Source organism: Leuciscus leuciscus (assembly GCF_965113295.1).
Source record: "Leuciscus leuciscus genome assembly, chromosome: 7".
Taxonomy (NCBI): Eukaryota; Metazoa; Chordata; class Actinopteri; order Cypriniformes; family Leuciscidae; genus Leuciscus; species Leuciscus leuciscus.
The window spans coordinates 33261523-33282685 of record NC_138731.1 but is presented as its reverse complement, the minus strand read 5'-3'; the positions used below and the strand labels follow the sequence as shown (position 1 = coordinate 33282685).

Below are 21163 nucleotides of genomic sequence, written 5' to 3'. Positions count from 1 at the left end.
TTATCCTACTTTCAAACGGCAAATCACACGATTCGAACGCTTGCTTCTTGCGAATCGGTTCGATTGATTCTTTAAAAGAACCACTTCAAACGAACGACTCGTTCGCGAATGGACGCAACTCTCGCGATATAAACTTTTCCCGGTTACCTGAGGAAACGAGAGTTTGATTCAAAGTGTACCCTTATTTGAATGAACGAAAACAACCAAAAGTCATCTTAATAACAGGAGGTAGAGTAATGCAAACTAGTTACCTTTAAATCTGTACTGTTTACCGATTAAATATACGTTTCTTTATCTATGTTGTGGAATACTGGCGGTGTTTATGTAATTATTTACCCGTTGTCCGTTAGCTTTGGATGTATGTGCTTCGTGGAGTCAGCTAGCAACAGCTATAAACCAGTTTATTTCGGTCATATTTCAGCTATGGTTCTGTTTAAACACTTTCTTCTGGCTTATGTGTGGAATTGTGAGAAAAACAAAATGATAATGTTGGCGTGTTCTCTAGTTTTGTCCTCCGCGTTAGTATTTTTAGTAACCATAGTGTACTCTGCAATATCATAGCAACCGCATTTATTATGTAAACCATAATGTAGTAAAATACGAAATCTGTAAAACCCATTCGCTGTCGAGTTTAATTTCTAGTATTTTTGACATTGGATGCGAATACCAAGTTACCACAGACAGTGTTTGAGTAACGTTACTACCTTATTTACTATATTACTTTTCGTAAAGGGTAAGTTAGCTTGATGCAAGCATCTTGGTAGTGAGTGAAGATAAGCAAGCATTTGTTTGTGCTTTTTATGTTCTGTTTGACATTTACATATATATATAACGTTATATACATACATATATATATATATATATATATATATATATATATATATATATAATATAAATCAGTCATTTGTGAATTGCTTAGTGCATGTTTCAAACATCTAAGTTTGGCAAAGGTGTTTTACGGTCTTTTCTGCTTTATCCTTTAGGTCATTTAATCTTTTTTTTTGAGAGAGAGAGAGAGAGAGAGAGAGAGAGAGAGAGAGAGAGGGGATTTTGGCTGCATGAAGAGAACCAGAAATGGCATCACCACAAACGCTTCAGCCTGTCCTGAAGATGAAGGTCGACGAGCTCTTCCTCTTTTGGTTGAGTGAGCCAAGTACACAGGCGATGCTAAAAGACTACCTCAGCAAAATCAAGAACGGGGAAGAAATAGATCTAAGCCATAGCGATTTTAAGAGCACAAGCACTTTGGTATTAACAGAAAACAACAACATTGCATCAAAGATTAATGGGACGGACAGAGCCCTTGGTGCTCCATGCAGCCCTCCATCAGCCTCGCTGCCATCTGCGAGTGGCAGCAATAACAGACCTGGAGTGAATGTGAGGGCCCTGCGACGCTCTGTCAGCACTAAGAAGGTAAAGCACCTGTGTTCAGCAGTCTCTTCACAATGCAGCATGACCCTTGATCTATCACCTTGCAGACCTGTTGTATCCAGGGCCAGTCAGTCTAAAGACATTTGTATTCTACCAATTTTCATACGTGGGACAGTCTCAAATCCATCAATCCCTCATATCACAAATACAAACATAACAGTTTCTTTTATTTTTCAAATAGTTAGCATTTCATGTGGTAAAACGCATTTGCCAAACACATTTTTACATAGTTTAACATAGAAACCGCTGATTTGAAGGTGATTATCTATTATCATTTATGATGGTGCTGTCCAGGTTTTTTTTAACTGCGACTTAGTTAAACAACTTTTTCCCGGTTTAGCCACAAGAGGATGCTGAATGGCTTTTGCAGCTCTTGGTTAGTGTATGTAGGGCTCCTGCTCAGGTCAGATGAGCTCTGTGAACTCTGCATGTCTTTGTGTGTGAAGAAATCCTGTTCATGTGTTCAACCCTGGCCAGAGGTGGGTGAATCTCAATGCTGTCAATCCCTGGAATGGTAATGACTGTCATCATGTGCTGTCCAGTGACTCTGGTGGACTTTGCTGCTGGGTTTCAGAGCTCATAAATTGGATTATGCAGGGATATCTTTTACTAAAGCAATGCCTCGATACTTCCTGTTGTCAGTATCAGATCAATGTGTCATTAAATTCACACCTCACTTATTGGCCCAAGAAAAGAAAACTGATATCAAGACAACTTATTCATATAATAAGTAGTATCGATGCACCTGTGGAAATTAAAAAGATTGCGTTAAAATTAGCTTCTGCTGTGGAATGCAAGAAGACTCTTGTTGTGCTGTGTCCATATTTCAGGGAAAACTGCATTTTGTCTGGTTTGTATTAGAAAAAAAGTCTTATTTTAGTCACATACCAAATTTGTTTAAAGTTTGAGGGAAGATAATATAGAAAAATGTGAAAGTAGAAACTGCAAACTTTCTTCAAGGATGACACATATTGCATTTTGAGGAAAGGCATCTTTTGCCAGTGAGTGTAAATCATGAGTATTGAGTAAGGGATGTTATTTGACCTGTGTGATTCTTTATTGTGAAATGCTAAGCAGATGTGTGTGGAAGCTTTGATTTCTATGTCTAGTTATTCTCACTTACTTTGGTAATCCTTCATGCTGAAGGAACAACTGTTGGCTATTTTATGGTTTCTGGCATGGTACAATCAACATGTGACCACAACTTGTCACAATGTATTTTTTGATCCTGTATGTTCTATTTTGAAAGGCTAAAGGAATTCCAGAATACAAACACATTCTCTATAGTATTAGTTAAAAATTCAATTAACGTCATTCTGATGCTCATCGGAGCAACTGTTCCAGCGTTGACACAGGACACCAGTAAAGATAGCCTTGGTTCCTCTGTGCAGGAATTAACTACTGGGAATTTGGCTTACACTTCATTGGCAGTTTACATATTTGTCCATGGTGTAATACAGTATGCGTAAACTGCGTCAGATGCTGTTAATGGTCAGAATAATTTGGTGTCTGCCATGCCTGACTCCTGTTTGCAAGGTGAGAGGTCATTAAGGCCACATCCACACGAAGCCAGAGCTTTCCCTATCCGATATTTTTTTTCCCCGTTCAAAAAAAAAATGACGTAAACACAGCGTCATCTCAAGAAATATCTGCGTACACACGAAACCACTGAAACCGACTCAAAACGATGTAGTATACATGCCGGACCAGTATGTGGCGCTGTAATTCTACCACAGACATACACTAAAAACGGAGAAGAAGACTTAAAGCATTCGCATAAACCTTGCGTGCTGTATACAACAATAATATTAGAATATTAGGCACAGTAGCTTCTTTTTTTCTTTTCTTTTTTCTTTTTTAATCAAGAACTTTGTTGAACAATATGAAAAACCATAAATGTAGTTGCTGTGACTTAACGGTGTCTGACTAGTTGACACTTGGTGTGATGACATCATCGTTTCACAAAATATACGGATTGGCCGTACACACGAAAACGCAAGGGCGGCGTTTTCAGATTTATCCACCTTGGGACCCGGTTTAAAAAAATAGCGGTTTCAGTCTCCAAAAACGCCGGATCCGTGTGGACGAAACGCCAATACGATAAAAAATGTATACGTATACAGCGAAACGCGTCTCCGTGTGGACAGGGCCTAAGACATGTTGCCTAAAAAATTTAAGATAATTAACTGATATGTTTATTTATGTTAAAATCAAAGGTAGAAAATGAATCTTGCCAAAAATGCATAAAAAGTAATGTAAACGGCCCGTAAAAAGACAGTTTAGCATTTAAAGTCCCTCTGTGGTGAAAATCAAGCTTTTAATGTTGTTTATATGTCTATGTGGTGTTTTTAATATGCTTTAAGACAAACCATGTGCAAATTCATAAGTCAACACCATTGCTGAGTATTTTCTCCTTAACACTGCGGTGAACCAAAGACATTGGCTGCGTCTGAAAACTGATAAATGCTGCCTTTGGAGGACGCATTCCAAGGTCAGAAGGCATCAAGCCATGTCCGAATGCAATGTTAGTTTCACTTCCTGTCTCCTGAGATACCTTCATCTGATCGATTTTTGAAGGCAGCATTGATGTATCTTTTGCTGCCTTTGATATCCCACAATCCTGTGCTTTCTATTCTGTGACAGTTGAGCTAGAAAAATGAAGTTAGCGTCTGAAAATTGCGGCTTTTTATCAATGTTTTCCACTTATGATGTCATTTCTAGCGAGAAAACACTATTATAGTCATTAAATATTCACTTAGTTTTCACCACAGCTCGCTCTGTTTTGCTGTAGATCATTAAAGCGTTACGCTGCTTCGGAAGTTTGTCCGAAATCAGTTATGTGAGGAACCTTCATGTGCAAACGCTGCCTACAAAGTCATTGCCTGATAGGGCAGCGAGGCAACAAGTCAGCTGCCTAAGTTTTCGGATGCAGCCAGTCTCAAAAACGTGGTTTTGAAATCGCTGGTGTTTCTGACGTCACAAACTACCATGTAACCAATCAGGTCAATGTGCAGATGGGCATTAGCATATCATTAACAGCGAGCTACCAGGAGAGTGGCGAGAGAAGCCAGGTTATCCCGGTATATTTTTCTGTTGATATGAAAAATCGGGTAAATTTAGCAATATAGCGGGTGTATGATGTATATTACAATGTTATGATGAACTATATGTGACCCTGAACCACAAAACCAGTCACATGGGTAAAAAAAAATGTAATTGAGATTTATACATCACATGAAAGCTGAATAAATAAGCTTGCCATTGATGTATGGTTTGTCAGGATAGGACAAACCATACATCAATATTTGGCCGACATACAACTATTTGAAAATCGACGCGCAGCGCCGCGCCACGTCTAGGACAACTCGAGGTATCGCACACCAGACGCGCACTTTCTCAGTTTATGGCCAGCAATATTGTTATGTTTAAGGACATTATGGAATTAAGATAATGCCTGTACTATGTTATGATTGTACTGTACAATTAAATACAATCGTTGCTAAGTCTGCAGTCTGAATTCACTTTACCTCAGAGCGTCCGTTAACTGAATGAATTGAGAATATCACCTGAAAATCCGATAACATCAGCAATTTTCATTCAAGCAGCTGATTTCTGTGAATGAATGTAAAACTAAATGTATATTGCAGCACAGGGGGAAGTCAGTATATACATTAACGACGATTTGAGACAAATAAATGTACATTTAATGTAAAACTATGTAAATGGCGCTCAGTGGCGCGGCAGGATTTTGAACAAGGTCCTGAGCCGTAGCTGGTGTGTGTACACCAGTCTATGGTGTACACTCATAGAGAATAATGTGTTCGAATTTTAAAGACGTGGCCCTGCACGACGCGTCCGGTGTGCGACCCCCTTGAGGGTGCAAAAAAATAGAAACATTAAGAAAATCGCCTATAAAGTCGTCCATTTATGTTTGCGATTGTGTTGCATTCACTCACAAAAATAAATGTTTTATATATTTACGGTAGGAAATGTACAAAATATCTTTATCACATGATCTTTACTTAATATCCTAATGATTTTTGGCATAAAAGAAAAATCGACAATTTTGACCCATGCGATGTATTTTTGACTATTGCCACGCTACTTGTGACTGGTTTTGTGATCCAGGGTCACATGCCTTTCTCCACTGACGTTTTGAGTTGTTCAAAGCATTTCTGATGATTGTTAGAAGGCAGCTGCCTGACTCTGAGATGGGGAACGTGAACATGGTTTTTTGTAACATTAGCAACAAGTTATTAGCTGTTTGAAAATGTAGGCAAGCAAAATGCCAATCATATTAATTACTGTCATGTGTCCGACGTTGCAAAGAGCGATACCATTGTGCAGCATTTAGCCTACCTCAGTAAGTTGGCCGAGTGAATCAATGAGCTGGCGTGGGTGGAGGCGGGGCTAATTTTGTCTTGTGTAGGAATGCATGATAAATCAGCTGCCACATCGGTATCGGCCGATATGTTAATTTTTAATGTTACTGTTATCGGCCCGATAAGAAAATTTGATTCCGTTTTATATTATTTTTATATATATATATATATATATATATATATATATATATATATATATATATATATGGTTTATTTCCTTCAGCTGAGACATTTCAGATGCGTACTGTACGTTTACCATGATGGTTTTGAATTGCTCGAAATATAATTGGAATCACACAAAAAAGGAAAATACAGTTAAGTGCAACATTTAAGTCCGTCATATAGGCTAGTTAAAATTATAATAAGAACATTATAATTGTGTGCTTGGGACTTGGCTTTTAATGATGAGACTTGTTTTTGTAATCAGGCTCTCAAAGATTCTATAAAAAAATTTGGATTCAGATTTATCAGCCAAAGTATCGGTTATCGGCTTTTGAATATAAAGAATTATCAGTTATTGGTTTCGTACAACATTTTAATATCGGTGCTTCCCTAGTCTTTTATTTGGAAGTTTAGTTTGACTTTTTTCTTTTGCAGTTTATAACTCTTATCTGAACAGTTATCACATAGTGTTTATATTTTTCTCCCCTCCAGCATTTGAATCGTAGCATGTTTGTTAGCGCTCCCCACTTTTGCCTTGCTGGTCATCCTCTCTTCAACCACTTGGCTCTACTGACTGGACACAGAGCTTTGTTTGGAAATTGGCACTATCTCCACGGACAGCTGCCACCTCTTGTTCAGGCAGATCTTTTTCTCGTTCTGTTTGTACCAGCTTACTCTGACAGTGGAGAGTTGTTTTACGTATAGCACAAACACAGAGCCAAATGGTGGGGAAAGTGCTGTTAGGAGAAAACTTTCCAATAGACTCAAATAACAAACAAAAATATTGACAAGTTCACCAGTGAGTTTACTTTGGCCCTTTCCCCTTTGTTGTTTTTCCACATTTCTTTAATAGACTGATGAGCAAAGTACAATAAAAGCAGTGAGAAAATTAGGCTTATCAAATGTGTGCAGTATCCTGCCATTGGACGACAACAGGAACTGTTTATGCTGGAATGAGTGGAAGAATGCGGACTCTGATCTGACATCTAAAAATACTTATTTAAGCCAGGCAGGGCTTTATTTTTGCACCACTTTGTTTGTTAGATTCTCTGGCTCCAAGCCTTCGGTGCATGTTCACTCACTTTTATGGCAGATCAGTTGTCACTAAAGACTCCTTTTATTAATCCAATTAGTTCCAGTACTATATGTGCATAAGAAAAGGGTTTTCAGATGCACAACGCCTAGCCGCAAAGACTTAGTTTCTTTGGATCAACACAGTTAGAAGGAATTGATGTAATTGCAGTCAGTCTGGGGACGGAATCCGGAAGTTTGTTAAAGGACTAAAGATACATTTGTTTCTTGGGTTGCCCAAACAGAGCATGTTGGGTCTTTTAATAGTCCTCAACTGCTTCAGCCATCATTCTTTGAATTCAGTACTTCCACGCTGTGCTACTAACTAAGACTTGTCATCTATAATAAGCCACAGAATGGCTGGAAGCTGTAGCCTTGGAAAGCAAAATAACAAAACACAGGCAGTAATACTTGTGTAATTTTTTTTTTTTGTTAAGTTCAGTTTAGGCTTTGTGTTCTGCAGTTCTGCTATACAGGATCAAATTGACCTTGGCTATGTGGTAACCAGACTTATTTATTCAACTATTTGTTAAATATGAAATCAGAAGAGCCGATCTTGAGACATTGCAACGACAGCAATCCTACAGCAATGATAGCAATAAACTGGTGTTGTGATTTCTTTCCTTCACAGCGGGGCACATTCTTTCCTCCCTTATAAAAAAGCCCAAACGTAACGTCCTAATCATCTAGATTTAGTCTATTTTTGCTAAACTGTAGGACGTGATCGATAATAAAAATAGTTATATAAATAAAAGAGTTATTAAAACTGCATTAAGTCGCAAAAGTGTTACTGTTCCTCAAGCGGCTTTCTGTGGAACATGGACAAGCAAAGTAAACTTTGAGCTTCAGGTTTGCGCCTAACAGGTTAAAAACACAGAGATACGTCAAAATCCCCAGTTTGGTGAGAGTTAAACATTGTCTGTTATGTCTTAAGTGAACATAAACAGTTGGGAAGTAATCGCATGTGTATTTGAACCATGCAGTCGATATTAAAGTGACAGCAGCCTAATATTCCTACTGTCTGTGACATTAATCAAACAAGAAAAGACAAAGAAAACATCACTAATTGCTCTTCAGTAGATTTACTAGGATTAATCTATATTTAATTTATACAGTGAAGACTATGGCTGGACCCGAATATTCGTTCGGTGGGTTGGTATTCGATTTGAAAATTTGACATTCGAATATTCATTTTTTTTTAAAATGCCACACTTGGCATCCCCCTCAAAACGGTTCTCATTCACGCTTGAATATGTTTAACACTATAAAATCTGGTGAAATACAATACTCTTTTTTTTACAATTATCTTATATAGCCTAGCCATTTTTAATAGGATGGACAGTTGAAGGAACCCAACCTCGTTATACTTAATAAATATAGTTGCTTCTTCTTGGCCTACTAAAGTGTTCCTGCAATGGGAGTATTCTCTGGCTAGAGCGCAGAACAGCGGAGTTTGTATGGACAGAAGTGCATGCCTGCAGGAGCATAAGCTTTTGGGTTAAGCTGCATTGCTTTGACATTGTGGAAAAAAGAATAATAGAAACAAAATGTATTAGCCTTTTTACCCGTTATTATCAATCTAAATTAATCTAGTTTTTTATTTAACTTAATTAATTTTGTTTATCTTTATTTAAATTGTTTTTTCTTTATTTAAATTGTTTTTCTTTATTTAAATTTCGTTTTTCTATATTTAAAGGGGTTTTTATTATTGAAATTTTGTTTTTCTTTATTTTAAATCTACCCTTTACTGTGTCAGTAATTTGTTAGTCAGAAAAATATTAGACTACCTTAAAAGTATTGCTGAAGTTAACAGACCTGTGTGTGTGTTTTATATCACTAATGCAGTGTCCGTTCTCGGAGCATATAAGCCCTGCCCGTGTGAGGCACGCCGCTTCCTGCTCGCGCTGTTCTGTAGTTTATTAAAAGTTTATTAATTCTGAATGTGTTGCGTCTCGCGTGTCCATCTATATTGCACCAAATGCGACACTGCACTCCCTTGTGAAGTCGATTGGATGAACGGTTCTCGAAATAATCAAAATGCAAACAGACAGACAGACACATAGAGAATACTGCCTTTATTAGAGAGAAGAATATGTTCAGCACCCTCTCTCCAAAGCTTCGAATATTCGATGTTCATTACTACCAAAGTTTCGAAGCTCAAATAATGGTATTTGGACCAGCCCTAATGCAGTGTTTTTACATTTGATTACTTTCTGTTGATAAAGTTTTGTTTCTTTTGTTATTATTTATTTCACACAGGAATGCTATATTTGTAAAGCTATATGCTGTTCCTAATCACCTCTAAGCGAGAGAATGAAATACTATTATTTTCACTATCAGCCATCTCGGCCAATTGTTTAAAAACAGTCGATTATCAGGGCCGATTATATCCTGTCAATCAAAAGGGGCCCGAAAATGTGTCAGACTGCAACTGTGTGACTGTTCTCTGTGTGAAGAAAATCTCTCATGTTGAATTTAGGGAATTTATAATAATTCCGGTAGGAGTTATACATACTATTAAAGTGAGTCAAAGCACGCAGCTCTTACAAACCATTAGTGCGACCATTAACTGTACATGCTATACATTTCTCAGATATTCAGTATAGAGTCCTTATTAAACATTCCACACACATCAAAATGAATGTAATAGGCTACATCATGGTAACACCGTTCATGTTTACCTGCACTTCATGTTTTTTTTCTGATCGGATAGCTATTTTTTTCGCATTCCAGATGAAACTGGACAAAGTGCATCTGGTTGTTGAAGCTACAAATGTAAATTTTACTCCTCCTAAAATGGTAAAAACTGAACTTGCGAGAGCATTTTTTAACGGCTCCCGGGATACCCAGATATGACAGCGCTACTGCAGCACGCATCGCCCCAGAGAAGTAGCTGAGCATCTTTCAGGAAGCCGTTGCACAAACTTCCGCAAATTAAAAAAAGTTCTGTATCTCATCCTGAAACACGTAGCTGAAGTAAAATGCTTTAGAAATAGGCTTATAGGTTCTGCACTATTTCTATGTTAGCCATTATTATATTTAAAATATGTGTGTGTATTTATTTATACATATTGGGGTGGGGTTATGGCACAGTGATAAACTCATGACAAAAAGGTTGTCGACCCCTACTCTATATAGTATTTAGATTCAGAATGGGTCCATAGTTGTCCTTAATCTGTGCTTTTCCTCTAAAATCCTACACTGTCTTAGCCACCCCACACAGATGATTGGTTGATGTTGCACGTTTTAGTTGCAACATGCATTCAGCTCTTATCATATAAAAGCACCAAACATGCAATGTATTGAATTAAATTAGCTTGCTGGGGCAAAGTTTTGTTTGCGTGACCTGGAATATAAATAAAAAAATTCCATTTATAAAAACCCTGCTAAATTACAATGCAGTACCACTAACATCCACAAGACATGCAAAATAAGAATCTAGGTTGGCAGCCCCGCATTTTAGCAATGTTTCAAGGAAGCTGTCTGGGATCACACAAAAGTATGTAGGCTGAGGACGAAGGACATGTTGCCCTTTTAAAAAAAACATGTTTAGCTAATGTCATGTCTTTTGAATCATGGGTTTGATTTAAGGCTTAACAGTTAAAGGGATGGTTCACCCAAAAATGTTGGTTCCAGACTTTCTGCGGTACACAAAGAAGTAACACCACTTTGAAACAAAATGAGTTAGTCAATTTATGACACAATTCTTATTTTTGGATGAACTATCTTTTTAATAGCTGATTAATAATGGTCACTATGTTGTTAAAAGAATTCGCATCCCAAATTGTACATCTTTAGTTTGCTTTTATAAATGTGAAGTATGCTGATCTATCATAATGTTGCATCCGATTGCAGTTTGTTCTTGGTAGCTGCTGGATCTCCTGCAATCACTGGGTTCCAAGTGAACAGGTTTGTGTCTTTACATAACCTCTATGAGAGCTGTGGAATGCTCACTGAAAAGGGCAGATCCATCTCCACACCCCCCCCCCCCCAACTCCACTGCTCTCACACAAACACTCTCGTCCTATCTGACTTTTCAGGATAGGACTGTGACCTCTACCAGCCACTATTGGATGTGTGGAGCAACAGGCAGGGTTGTGATTCAGGCTACTGCACGGCTGAGGAGAGCAGCTGGTGCTTTGATAAAGACAGGGAGAGGAGTGTCCTGTGGCGGGATAGTCACTGAGCAAGATTATCCTGACCCCAGAGTGCGTACTGTCTGCCACACTGGCTCCATTAGCTGACAGCAGCATGAGAATGAAGGAGATCTCTTTACGACAGGACCCTGACCTGAGGAAGGAGTTGGCACTGCTGGCTCGCGGCTGCGACTTTGTGCTGCCCTCTCGCTTTAAGAAGAGGCTCAAAGCCTTCCAGCAAGGACAGGCAGGTTGTCTTATATGTTCTGTGTGAAACCATCAAAGCTTTTGTTTGCTATTGCTGGCTGTCAGTCTCAGTGACGATGTGATCTGATGTTTGCGTTCCTTAGGTGTGTAATTATAGCAATGTCATTTTGCAAAACAAAATGTTTTACATATATAAAATAACTTGGATCAGAGGATTATCAGTGTTTTTAGAGCATCCAAATGTTTAAGAATGAGCAAGCGGCTCTGTCTGCCCTGTGCTGGAGTTGATGATGGTCATTCCCTTTTATAGACATGGCTGTCACTGACTGGAGAAGGCTAGATAAAATGCATTCATCTCTCACAGTGGGTTACACTGAGCAGAATCCCCTGCATGCCACATCAGAGAGAGACTTTCTAAATGCGTTAAGCTTCCAAACTTCCATGTAGGGTACTATAAGTTAATGTTTTTTAAAAGCAAAAGCTTAGTTTGTTGCATATAAGTTGTCACTGCTTTTACTGATTAGTAACAGTGGTTTACTGCTGAACATACGTTGTGGATGTCTCTAGAAAGAGATCGCAAGAGACTAAAGCAAGAAGTAAACAGTCAGGATTACTACATGTCACCTAAGATTATTAAGTCATCAAATTTTTTTAGACATGTAAACAGTTCCTGAAGGTGTTGTTTACTGAGAAGAAACACGGCTGTGTCCATGTGCTGTTTTTATTGCTCCATATAGTGCACGAAGTAAGCTGCCCGGTTGATAACAATTGAAGTTGCGATATGGACTTATGATTTATTAAACCACAAAAAGCTGTATTCTTTGGGATCAAATTTATAATTGTAAAAAATGTATATATAAAATGTAAAATTTATATTTATTGGAATAAAACAATTGTATGCTTGATGACTATACAGTGTTTTCAATTATACAATGTATTTTTTGTTTCAATTGCATCATTCACAATAATTCTTGGAATGAGTAGGCTACCGTAATTGACAATAATTCAATTACACGGTCTTGTAAAATTTGTCTTGTTTTGGTTTTCAAATACTTTTTTGTTTTGTTTAAAATTATTTGGATTCCAACCTACGCAGTTTGGAAAAGTATGGATGGAATTTAATTTGAGTAATTTCCAGGTCTGGATAAGTATGGAAAAAAGACAACAGAGTAAAATATTTTTGTTTCAAGACTATAACCCCATTCAGTTTTCTAAAATATAAAATTAAGATTTTCTAAAAAAAAATTGTAAAACAATTTTGTAAAAAATAAGTCTTACAAGCAGGGTGTTTTCATGGCGCAAGTTTAATGATCGTTTAGTGATTGTCGAACATGACAATGAATTCAAGGCCGCACATTTTCATTACGCAAACTGTTTGTCTTAACCATAAGCGAGTCTCTTTGAAGAGCACTAAAAGAATGTGTGTGTGTGCCACTCAAACCAGCAAAAGACAAAGGAAAAAATTATTTAAATCAGACTGTGATTTACTGTTTGCTGTTTGGTGATTGTGCCACATCAAACCACATTTACAGTATTCAGCTGTTGTGTCAGAGGTGAATATATGCAGGTTATAAAGCGTTTTAGGTTCTTCTCATCATGTAAGGACATGTTAACACTTCGTGAAAACCAATGAAAAAAGTAATACAGGTTACAGTATTATATGCCAAATATAATGCTGAAAATAATGCTGGATAGGTTTGGAAGTTTGAGTCTGGAAAAGTATAGAATTTTTAAATAAAATGTATAGGATCCCTGAATTACCGTCATATATCCGGTATAAGTTTTTGAAATCTGAGTGAAGAAAACAATTGTTTAAAATATGTTGGGAACCAAGGCCACTAAATTAGTGGGTGTTCACTGTTGCTTTCTATAGCATGAAATGCATTGCATTTGTGTATGCAGCACACTCCAATGTGGAAGTTAGTGAAATAAATTTAATTTAATATGAAGCTTTGTGGACTGAGAGGTTGATCGTGGATTTGGAAGGAGTAGCATATTAAAAATATTGTGATCCAAAAAGGTTATGATCATAAGCTTACATCTCACAAGAACCAAATATTGTCACTTAAATCATTGTCTTGATGTACAAAATATTTGCTTCCCTCAGTATAAAACTGCTGTACAGAAAGGGTCAAATTGTCTGAAGTCTACATTTACATGTGTTTGTCTAATACAGAAATGCTAAATCGTTTATTCTGTGTAATGTTGCTTATTCCAGAGAGTGGGCTTTGATGGAGTTTTTTCCCCTCTGTGGAAGTTCTAGGGGGTCAAGATCTTCACAGCTGCAGCTTGACACTCAAATAGTTGAGGTTTTAAGTTACTGTGGGAAGCTGAGCCTTTGGAAAATCAGTAATATGAGGAATTTAATTTAACCACAAGTGTTCACAAAACATTTGGGCATGAAGGACGTTTTGTCATTGAGAAAAGTGTATGTACACAACAACAGTATGATGTCTTTGTCCAAAGTACCCCACAATTTTTTTAAATGTAACTCTACTTGGAGCTTTCAAACTACCACCCAACTGTGCAGTCATTCAGCCTGTTCTACAAATTTCAAGGTTTTTTAAACTACTTGAATGTTTCAGCCAGGCATGGCTCAAGCAAATACCAACATTTTGTTTTATAAACTTTTAGATGTATTATTTTTTTAGTCGGTGTAATTAAATGCTTGATTACAAAATGTAAAACCAATCCAATAGTTTATTACTTATGCTGACTTACCAAGTTAATGTTTCAAACAGTTATGTTTACCCTTACTGTTTACCCTACCCTACCCTTACCCTTACCCTAATCTGCTAACCCTAACTTTAAAACTGTTCTTTCAGAACATTCTAGCAAATAATTGACAACGGATAACAGGTTAGCACGGGGTATCACTCTGCAGAAAGTTCATCCAGACCCAGTCAAGTCATAGTTGTTCTTAATTACTACAAAAGCAATTATGTCCTATGCCTTTTTCTGTAAACAGGTGGAAAGTGTTTTTTGTTTGTTTGTTTTTTCATCTATTTGAAAAAGATATTGGTCAATTTGATATATTAGTGTATTAAATAAGATCAATTGAAGGCATTAATCACGTCTAATGTTTCAAACAATTATCCACGACTCGTTCTTATCCTTCTTGTCTTGGGTACTGCATCATGTGGAACGAGTATCCCAAAAATATTGCAAGCCTCCTCAGTCATTTGCGAGGTGTGCATCTGTCAGAATTCTTTTGAATTGTGTTTTACGCGTACTGGCAAGTAACACGACTAAATTAAACCCATCACTGTGAAATGCTGATTGAGGTGCAATTTTCAGAGCAACCATGCATCTCTCCCACGATGAGTCTTGTGGCTATTGGCTAATGGTTATTATTTCTGTCTGTTTCAGCAGGCGCAGGCTAAGAAAGAGGAGCCCGTTACACCAGCTTTAAGTGAAAGCATTCCAAAGTTCTACTTCCCTCGAGGGCAGCCCCAGGCCAACGTCAACATAGACAATCTCATTTCCAAGATAGAACAAATATTTTCTCAATTTCCTGATGAAAGAGTCACTATTAAAGAAATGGGGCTAGTCGCCAAGGTAAGTGTGGATTGTAACGTGCCACCTTTACCTGCTCAGCAAATAGTTAATTTGTGTAACTAACTTATAACTGTTTACAAGTTGGAAGGTTTTAATTTTCCTGTAGACAGTGGGGAAATATCACCACGGTTATGTGTCGAATTATTTATCCTGAGGAGAAGCCGTCTAGGTAAACGACAGGGCTCAGAAATTTAAACAGAATGATTTATAAACATAATCTTTGCTAATTAGCCCAATTTATAGTTCCTACAGCATGTGAGAAAGATGTTGTCATAGTGTTCAAGCACTTAGCAGAAACCTCTGATTGTGCTCAATTGCTTGATTAAAAGAGAATGATTATAGTGTTGCAGAAGTTACTCTTCTGGAACTTTCCGACCTCAACTTGACAGTTTGTTTGGCACTTAATTAATTAGATAGAAATATAACGTTTGTTTTGAAGTGCATGACATCTTGACCTATTTTGTCACCCTGAGGTCTATTTCTGTGTGACCCTATTGTCTTTTTGCAGGCCTGTGAGTGCCCACTCTATTGGAAAGCTCCATTGTTCCATGCTGCCGGAGGAGACAGGAGGGGACATGTGTCCGTTCACAAGTTTGTGGCAATGTGGCGAAAGTAAGACAATAGTTCTCTTCACAGTGCCCTTTCACATTAATGTCTATAGTGGTCAGTGGCTACACACGTGCGTGAATGTCCTTTTATCAAGAGCTGAAGTGATGTGAGCTCTCTGTGTACAATTTTGGTATGATACTGCAGTTTATTTTAGGTGTCCCTGCAGAGGTTCATGGTTTTGTTTTTGCTTTTGGAGAAGGGGAGGGGACTGTCTTGTATACACTCATTCAAGTTTTCAACTGAGGATCTATGAATCCTGCAGGGGTTCAATGAACAGATATATGAAATTCCTTGGATTGTCCTTAATATATAATGAAAAATATATATATATCATTAATGTAGCACATTTATGTAAATATGTTTATGTTTTTAATGAGATCATTAGTGATTGTTAGAGTACTTGGTTTGACTGAGCATCTGGGTGGGGGTGGGGATGGGGTCCCTGAGTCTGTAAAGGTAAAAAAAAAACTTTTTTTATGATTATTCCTCCATTGTACATCAGAACTGTCTGAGCGTGATTTCCAGAGCCTCATTTGTAGATTCCATTAATCCGAAGCCACATATTTAAAGTGAAGGGTTTTTGAGACCATATTGCTCTTTGAAAGGGTGAGATGAAGCCTGAAACCATCTGTTTCCTCTCCACAGAGTGCTTCAGACCTGTCATGATGACGCATCCAAATTTCTTCACCTTCTGGCCAAGCCTGGCTGCAATTATTTGGAACAAGAGGACTTTATTCCATTCCTGCAGGTACAGAGTGCTGGACCTACCACTGAGAACACAAGTCAAAACACACTGAGCATCGATATTTCGGCTTCATGTTATTTGCTCTCATTCCTTGTTTTTATGTACTTGCAAAATTCCAAATGTGGCGCTAAATGTTCTAAAATAATTGTGCGCAGAAGTGCATTCTTTGAGTTCAGTGATGGACATATCATTTATATTCACTGGCGGGATTGGCCGTGCACCGTGGAAGAGATCTATTCTGGCGTCTGCGCTTTAATTTGTATTGTGTAGCTTTAGCAATTGCTTTGACCGTTTTGATGAATGAAAAAAGTATTGCTATGGAGTAGATTGGCCTGTTCCCGTCTGCTCCTTTACAGAAGTGATTTATGTGTTTTTCTATTGTTTAATTTCACATGGGGAAGGGTCAAAGAGTCTCGCACCTCCCCCAAAATAAGTTGTCGCAATTTATCACCTTTTACGCATGTATACCAATATTTGATTATGAAACATGCATGAGAAAAATCTTTGCTTCTCTGCTGATGAATGCACTTGATAGGAAAAGTCAGTGGGCCGTATATATCCAGAGACTGAAACTGATGCCTTAAAATCAGCCCTTTGTTCTTAGAGGTTTAATACCTTTAACATTTCCACACGTCTTGTACCAAAACATTATCCTCTGCAAGTGGACAGAATGATTCGCCTTTTCTCTAATCTAATCCAGAGCCTCTTCGCACACAAATGGATTTAACATTGGGCTTTTTTTTCTGTAAGCAGTGTCAGTTATTATATGCTGACTTTGATGTTATATTGGTGTATGAATCATTTTTATGCTTGCTTTTTTTTTCTTTAAGGATGTGGTGGATTCACATACAGGTCTGGCATTTCTAAAGGAGGCTTCAGACTTTCACTCACGCTACATTACAACTGTAAGGAATTCTTCCAGTATTTTTCTAGTAACCAATCAGCTGGTAGTAGTATTTTTCTTTTTGTATATGAAACATAGATTTGCTCTATTAACTGTGCATGACTATGAACTGACTATTAACACAGTTATTGTTTTGGTGCACCATAAGTCTGGACAGATGACTCAATGAGCCTGATGTTCAACAAAGTGCTTCTTCTGCCAACAGGTAGTCCAAAGGATATTTTATAATGTAAACCGCTCATGGACTGGAAAAATAACATGTCCAGAACTCAGGCGAAGTAGTTTTTTACAGGTAAATATGTTGCGAGTCTATCTAGGCCTGTGATGAACATTTGACAGTTAATTGTCATACTAACTGATAGATATTTGTAACTAAAATAAACAAAATACGCAAAAAGATAGTGTTTGCTCAATATATAGCGTTTTAAAATAGACTGCTATTTTTTTTTTTAAACCTAGCCCACATTAATATAATTTTAGATTAATGGCTGATTTATATATTATTGTTGTTGTTATTGTAGATTTTAAATATGATTTTATGTTAATAGTTCATTACTTTCAATAGTAATAGATTTAACTCTCACGCTGCTTTTTAAGGCTATCTAGTGGAAGCCCTAGTATTAATTTTGAATGCAATATGTGAATGGAATTTATAGTGCTGATTAGATTTTTCTAAAACCTACCTATAATTTATGTGACTAAGCTTTTCCGTTGTGTAATGGTAAAGATGTTTCCCAACAGAATGTGGCATTACTGGAAGAGGAGGAAGAGATTAACCAGTTGACAGAGTTCTTCTCCTATGAACATTTTTATGTCATCTACTGCAAGTTCTGGGAGCTGGACACAGATCACGACTTATACATAGACCAGAGAGACCTGACGCGACATAACGATCAAGGTACCCGTCCACCGGCTGCGGTTTTGAAGACCGTTTCACTTTTCTGACATGCTGTTTAACGATTGGCTGCTTATTGCTGGAGGTGACTTTAAATATCCATCCCCTCTCCAGCAGCACTCGACTGCATGTGTTTCTGTTTGCTGCAGTATGAGCTTAGTAAATTGAATGAAGTGCGCTGAAATTTTTACATCAATTTCCTCTACCATGACGGCATGTCTGGCACTCTAATCATTTTATCTCCTTTCAGGCATCGCTATGTCTTTAAAATGATAAAATAAGGATATTAAATAACTGTGTCTTGCTGTTGCAATTTACAATATTTACAACCTTTGACAGCGAATTATTACCCTATTTAAGCATAAAGGATAAGACTGTGATGTGATTTTTCTGCTCTCTTTGACAGCCATTTCCCACCGAATGATTGAGAGACTATTCTCTGGAGCTATATCCAGGTACCATCTTTCATTTTACAGACTTTCTTTTTTAGTTCCCTCCAATTTTTTGAAAGCGTGCGTGTAATGTATCATATTGTTATAGATTTTATGAGTGCTGTGGTTTAATTATTCTCTGATGCTCAGGGACAGAAAGGTTCATAAAGAGGCCAAGCTAAACTATGCTGACTTCGTATGGTTCCTCATATCTGAGGAGGACAAAAAGACTGAGACCAGGTAACTAAAAATAATGTCCTTAATCTTTAAAAAAAAAAAAAATTATTGCTTGTAGATTTCGTAAATGGTTTAGTGAGTTTTTATCAAAATAGTAGGGCTGCAACTAACTGCCGCCTTGATCATTAACTAGTCAATTCTTTCTTATTTGTTACTTGTGTAGCATAGAGTACTGGTTTCGCTGCATGGATCTGGATGGGGATGGAGTTCTGTCCATGTATGAGCTTCAGTACTTCTACCAGGAACAGTGTCAGAAGCTTGAGGCTTTGGCCATTGAACCACTGCCTTTTGAGGACTGCCTGTGCCAAATGTTAGATATGGTCAAGCCAGAAATCCCAGGTATTATTTGAAGAGATGAATAACTTTTTCTTGGATAACACTTCCTAGGTATTTTATCCTTTGCATGCTCATCTGCCATCATTCTGAAGTAGTCACTGAATTAATCACATCCTCCTAGCAAAAGTAAGCAAAACAGTGAAATCACTTGCAGCATCTTTAACCATGTGCTCTTATTTTTGTTAGGAAAGATCACCCTCAGGGACTTGAAGAGATGTAAGCTTTCCCATATTTTCTTTGACACGTTCTTCAACATTGAGAAGTACCTAGACCATGAACAGAGGGATCCCTTAATGGCTGCAAGGGTAATGAACAACAGATTATGTATATAATTGTATTGCTGTTATGGTCATTTAGATGCTGTAATAATATTGGTGTTCTTTGTATGTAATTTTATAGGATGCTGAGACAATGGGACAGGAGATTTCTGACTGGGAGAGATATGCTGCAGAGGAGTATGATAACTTGGTGGCTGAGGAAACTGCGAACGAGCAGTATAACGATGGGTAAGAATGTTTCTTATAACCACAGACCTCATTTTTATCAGTGCGCAACAACATAGACGAACGTACAGCACTAAACTTCTGCTGGAAACAACCTCTAAGCTGCATGTCTAGACTCAGTCCTTCACCTCATGCAGCAGTTTAATAACATCACTCCACTTGTGTCATTTGCTTCAATGTCACTGCACTGAGTCAGTGATCGGAGGGCTGATGAGGTTTTGTGTGACGATTTTAGGATCAGCACAGACTTCTAATGGCAGAATGAGTAGAGTTGAGACAGGTAAGACACTGTAGGTGCAGGTTGAGGTTCCTTCCATGTTCTCCCCCACTTCTGTTCCGTCGTGGGTTCCTCCACGTTTTGCTCATCAGATATCGGACTAAAGTATGTTTTACGTGCTAAAATTTCCAACAAACTCTTTTCAGTATTGTCAGGTGTCTTTTCACGTCAGTTCCTTATCCATTTGCCATTAGTTGGTTGTAAAATTGTGTTTTTTTCTATTTTCTCCTTAAGTATTGAACCAAACTGGCCAGCTCTGAGATGAATCACTGCATTATGATATTTTGTAACACGATTTTGTGTTTGTTTGTTTTTTTTAGCTATGACAATGCTCTGGACCCAGTTGATCACATTACATGTGCTTTTGACCTTCGGAACGAGAAGAGACATCTCTTTGAGATTCCCAACCCTCACAGTAACCTGGACCTGGATGAATATGAATACGAGGACGATTTTGAATGACAACACAAGTAAAGGCGATTATCTGGTAGTGTGTAGAACAGGATGTGGACTGATCCTGCTCTCAAATACTGATGCTGCCTTGTTCAGCTAACCAAGGCTCAAGAGCGTACAGATACACCTTCAGCCGCTGGATGCCAGACAGTAAACCAGCGGTCTGGCGAGGCTCTGTTTAGCAAGACGGATTGTGCTGGCCCAGTCTATCTGTCAGTGAGACATCTATGCACAACCAGGTCTATAAAATGTAGCTGCACTGTAGGTTTCAAGCAACCACACTGGAACCAAACCTGGACACTTGAAATATTGAATGTGCACTAAGTTTATAAATATTTAAGTTTTTACTCTCAGAATTGGTTTATAAGACATTCCAGAGATTCACCAAAGTGATTTCAGCTTCATTTCATGGATGGCTTGGATGGATGAAATAATGTGGTGATCAGACTCTGACATGTCTATGTGAGAGGTGTCTTTAAATTATAATGTATTTATATGTGTTTGTAAATATTTGTTGTTTTTGCCTCTTGTTTGTTCAAAACCTTTAGGCTTAGTCCACTTAAATGTTTTCAACAAATTATATTTTTCATTTCTATAGAAGTGCTTCCTAAAAATATGCTTTTATTGTAAACTTTTTCGGTCTTAAAAAGTTCAATAAAGTATTAAGACAGAAGTTTGTCATGCATTCTCTACAGGATGTTATTGCCGTTTAATCAAACTTTAAAAAAGCAACACGAAATGTGTACATTATAAAGTTTCAGTATAAAGTATAGCCACATTTTAGTTTTGTTTTTTTACACTCTAGGACCTCGATACATTGGTCACT

General features: G+C 37.6%; 1 protein-coding gene across 7 annotated transcripts; it reads left to right on the top strand.

Moving 5' to 3' along the window:
- Positions 1-131: 131 nt before the first annotated feature.
- ppp2r3b (protein phosphatase 2, regulatory subunit B'', beta) lies at positions 132-21120 on the top strand. Of its 7 annotated transcripts, none has more exons than XM_082175449.1 (14): positions 132-233; positions 1017-1413; positions 14762-14947; positions 15456-15559; positions 16202-16304; positions 17132-17206; positions 17411-17497; positions 17947-18103; positions 18507-18555; positions 18682-18771; positions 18932-19107; positions 19291-19409; positions 19504-19610; positions 20205-21120. In XM_082175449.1, the coding sequence occupies exons 2-14, from the start codon at positions 1075-1077 to the stop codon at positions 20344-20346; spliced, it is 1734 nt and encodes a 577-aa protein (XP_082031575.1). In that variant the 5' UTR covers positions 132-233; positions 1017-1074; the 3' UTR covers positions 20347-21120. The 7 variants fall into 7 exon arrangements, with proteins under 7 accessions (XP_082031575.1, XP_082031571.1, XP_082031572.1 ...); XM_082175445.1 differs by having other exon boundaries at positions 14759-14947; XM_082175446.1 differs by having other exon boundaries at positions 143-233; positions 1021-1413; positions 14759-14947.
- The last annotated feature ends 43 nt before the right edge of the window (positions 21121-21163 follow it).